The following is a 3,919-nucleotide window of genomic DNA, read 5'->3' on the forward strand; positions in this document are numbered from 1 at the left end:
TCAGGCTCGGGGACCTGCTGACCGCCCTTGTCGCTTTCCTCCCAGACTTGGCTGTGCGCCTCTGCGCCTCCTCCTGCTCTTCTTGCCGCAGGTCCTGTCCCTCACGACGCCTCTTCTCCTCGCGCGCAAACTGCTCCTCCGCCGGGTACCGCCGGTCCCGCTGCTGCCGGCGCCTCAGCTCCGCCAGCTGCCCGCGCTGCAGCTGCTCCTCCTCCCCGCGGAGCTGCGCGTCCCGTTCCTGCGGCTCCTCTTGGAACTGTCTGTCGCGCTCCTGGCGACGCAGCTCCTGTTCCTCCTCTTGATACTTTCTGTCGCGCTCCTGGCGAAGCTGTTGCTCACGCTCCTGGCGACGCAGCTGCTGTTCCTCCTCTTGGAACTGTCTGTCGCGCTCTTGGCGACGCACCTGCTGTTCCTCCTCTTGGTACTTTCTGTCGCGCTCCTGGCGACGCAGCTGCTGTTCCTCCTCTTGGAACTGTCTGTCGCGCTCCTGGCGACGCAGCTGCTGTTCCTCCTCTTGATACTTTCTGTCGCGCGCCTGGCGAAGCTGTTGCTCACGCTCTTGGCGACGCAGCTGCTGTTCCTCCTCTTGGAACTGTCTGTCGCGCTCCTGGCGAAGCAGCTGCTGTTCCTCTTCTTGGTACTTTCTGTCGCGCTCCTGGCGAAGCTGTTGCTCACGCTCCTGGCGACGCAGCTGCTGTTCCTCCTCTTGGACTGTCTGTCGCGCTCTTGGCGACGCAGCTGCTGCTCCTCCTCGCGGAACTTGCTGTCTTCTTCCCGAAGGCGTCTTTTCTCTCCTCTTTCCTCCTTCAGCAGCTGCTCTTCCTCTGGAAACTTCCTGTCTCGCCTTTTGTCTTCCTTTTGCTCCTCTCGCTCCCGCAGCGCTTCGTCTGAGAATCGCCTGTCGCGCTGCCGCCAGCTCTTCCTCTCCTGTTCTCTCGCTCCCTCCTCCTGCTCATCCTGCAGGGGCCACGGATCCTGCTGGAATCGTCTCTCGCGCACCTGGGAGTCTTCTAACTGCCGGATCTTTTCTTCGGTCTCCGCGCGTTTGGTGTAAACCTCGTCGTTACGACCTTCATTTTCTTTTTCTCGTCGCCCCTGCCATTTCAGATCACGGCGCTGATCCTCATCCGCGAACGGCCGCTTCCTGTCCCCGCGCTGCACCTTCTTTTCCTCCTCTTCCTCCTCCTCCTCCTCCTCGAGATACTGCTGGCGCCTCTCCTCCCGCCGCAGCTGCTCCTCCTCCCGCCGCAGCTGCTCCTCCTCCCGCCGCAGCTGCTCCTCCTCCCGCCGCTGCTCGCGTGCAGCCGGCTTGGCGAACAGCAAGTGGCGGCGTCTCTGACTTTCTTCCTCTAGTTGCCACCTCCATTTCTGGTCGCGGCGCAGCTCCTGGCGTCGCTCCCTCTCCCGATCCTCTCGGAGGCGCTCCTCCTCCTGGAGCTGCCGCTCCTCCTCCTCTTCCCGGTCCTGTCGTTCCCGCTCCTCGCGCTCGTCCGCCCTCGGCTGCCTGTCCCGCTGCTCGCGCTCCTGGCGCCGCCTCTCCTCCTCCTCCTCCTCCTCCTCCTCCTCCTCCCGCTCCCGGAGGCCCCTCTGCGACTCCTGCCTGCGGGGCCTCGAGTAGACTTTGCTCTGACGGGCGTCGGCCTCGCGCTCTAGCTGCCGCTGCCACCTGGGGATGCGGCCCTCGCCCCGCTCGCGGGCCTCTTCCTGCTGAGCCTCCTCCTCGGCCAGCTGCTGCTCGCGCCGCTCCTGCTCCAGGCGCTGCTCCTGCTCGCGCCGCAGCTTCTGCTCCGAGCGCGCCTCCTGCTCGCGCCTCTCCCGCTGCTCGCGCCTCTCCTGCTCCAAGCGCGGCTCCTGTTCGCGCCGCAGCTTCTGCTCGGATCGCGGCTCCTGCTCGCGCCTCTCCTGCTCCAGGCGCGATTCCTGCTCCAAACGCGACTCCTGCTCGCGCCGCAGCTTCTGCTCCGATCGCGGCTCCTGCTCGCGCCTCTCCTGCTCCAGGCGCGATTCCTGCTCCAAGCGCCGCTCCTGCTCGCGCCGCAGCTTCTGCTCGGATCGCGGCTCCTGCTCGCGCCGCAGCTCCTGCTCGCGCCTCTCCTGCTCCAGGCGCGATTCCTGCTCCAAGCGCCGCTCCTGCTCGCGCCGCAGCTTCTGCTCCGATCGCGGCTCCTGCTCGCTCCTCAGCTGCTGCTCGCGCCTCTCCCGCTGCTCGCGCCTCTCCTGCTCCGAGCGCGGCTCCTGGCGCCCGCGCCTCTGCAGCTGCGGCTCCTCCTCCAGCCGCTCCCTCTCCAGCTCCTGCTGCTCCCGCCGGGGCAGCTGCTCCTCTTCCTGGCGCTGGTGCTGGCGCTGCGCGTCCTCAAGGCGCTGGAGCTCCCGCAGCGGCCGCTTCTCTCGCCCCCGCTCCTGGTCGGGAACCCGCTCCGGCGCCCGCGCCTGGCGCCTCTGCAGCGGCTCGGCCCCCTCCCCGCGGCCTGCTTCCTCCGCTTCTCGCCGTGGCAGCCGCTGCGCCAGCCTCTGCTCTTCCTGAGCGAGCTCCCTGTCGCGCTCCTGCCTCTTCTGCCTGCGCGCCTCTTCCAGCTGTCGGTCCCGGGGCTCGAACCGCCTCGGCTCTTCTTCTTGCCAGCGATCCTGCAACGGGCTGCCCTCGCCTTCACGCCTGGCGCCCTCCTCTAGCCCCGAGGCCTGGGCGAGAGCGTAATAACAAGCCTGAGCCACCTTGAAAATGAACAGCAGGAACTCTTTGAAGTCGATGAGCCCGTTAGAGTCGCGATCCAGAAGTTCCAGGATCAGATCCACCGTCTCAGGGTCATGTGGCCTCTGTGAAAAAGGTAAAAAAAAAAAAAAAAAAAAAGTTAAAATGCACCATTTACAGGTAAACGTTCACCGACAACGTATATTTTATGACATGCCGACACTCGAACGACATTACGAGCAATTAGAAAAACCTGCCTGTACTGAGGCTTGTCCCCATGTAAAATGTGAACACCATTTTAGAGCTGTATCACATTCGTTGGGAACTTTTGCATCTTGTAATTTAATGCCGATCAAAAGAACACAAGTTCTCTTGAGCTGGGTGGATACCAAAGCATTCATCCTCAGGAGAGGAATACTGGAAATTTCTGAAGATGCGCAGCAGCCGTTTCTGTCTGAAATAGCCAGTACCCCGGATTTGATTTTTATCCCTCGTTGGAAAACAGGACGAAACACTTATGGTGGCCCCCTTTTACCGGAGAACAGGCTGAGTTTAATGATCGAAATTTTGGAAGTAAATTTAAGCTCCTTCCAAGCCTAATTTGATCTGATGTCTTGTCATCAAGTAGGTGACATACTTGCTAGCAACTTCTTTAGGACTCGGATTACAATGCCAGTTAAAGACCTTCAGGCTCAGAAATGAACGTATCGTAGAGCCGTCATGGTAAAAAATGAGCATAAAAACACCATTCCTTGCTCTGGTTTCTCCTGAGAGGAAATTTCATAACCCTAAATCGATAGAGAGGTTCCCTTTTCTTCTTATTTCTCACCTGAAGGACAGCTCCAAATTCCCTTTCAAGGAGGGTCTTCAGGTCTTTCTTGCACAGAGCTGCCCCGTCACAATAGTGCGAGGCATATTGATTGAAAATCTCGGTGATATCGAAGATGCTTCTCAGAAGTGGCGACATTTTTTTTCCTTCCTTCAAGTTCAGGTAAACCTACAACGAAAAGATGGGATCCAGAATCAAAACTCTATTTCTGATCTTGGAGAGGCTATGACCACACTACTTCAGGCAGATCCCGAAATAATGGGACTTTACGACAGTAGTTATTTTCAGCCTGGGCTTTCAGAGCGCCTTATCTTTGAATATTGTACTTCGAAAGGGAAGAGAAATCCTGAGAAATTTCAGGTCAGAATTATCTTCAGACTATGCTGTAGGTAGCTTTGCAT

General features: G+C 59.6%; 1 protein-coding gene across 1 annotated transcript; it reads right to left on the reverse strand.

Annotated features, from left to right (window-relative positions):
* Nucleotides 1–22: 22 nt before the first annotated feature.
* On the reverse strand, nt 23–3,756 carry LOC105311397 (trichohyalin-like; the record flags this gene model as incomplete). The annotated part of the gene is given in 3 exon segments (XM_011387377.2): nt 23–703; nt 706–2,814; nt 3,519–3,756. Coding segments are annotated over 3 exon segments (2,928 nt in total), but the record flags the coding sequence as incomplete, so codon positions are not given.
* Nucleotides 3,757–3,919: the final 163 nt, after the last annotated feature.

This window comes from Pteropus vampyrus, unplaced genomic scaffold (genome assembly GCF_000151845.1).
Source record: "Pteropus vampyrus isolate Shadow unplaced genomic scaffold, Pvam_2.0 Scaffold1000003750, whole genome shotgun sequence".
Lineage (NCBI taxonomy): Eukaryota > Metazoa > Chordata > Mammalia > Chiroptera > Pteropodidae > Pteropus > Pteropus vampyrus.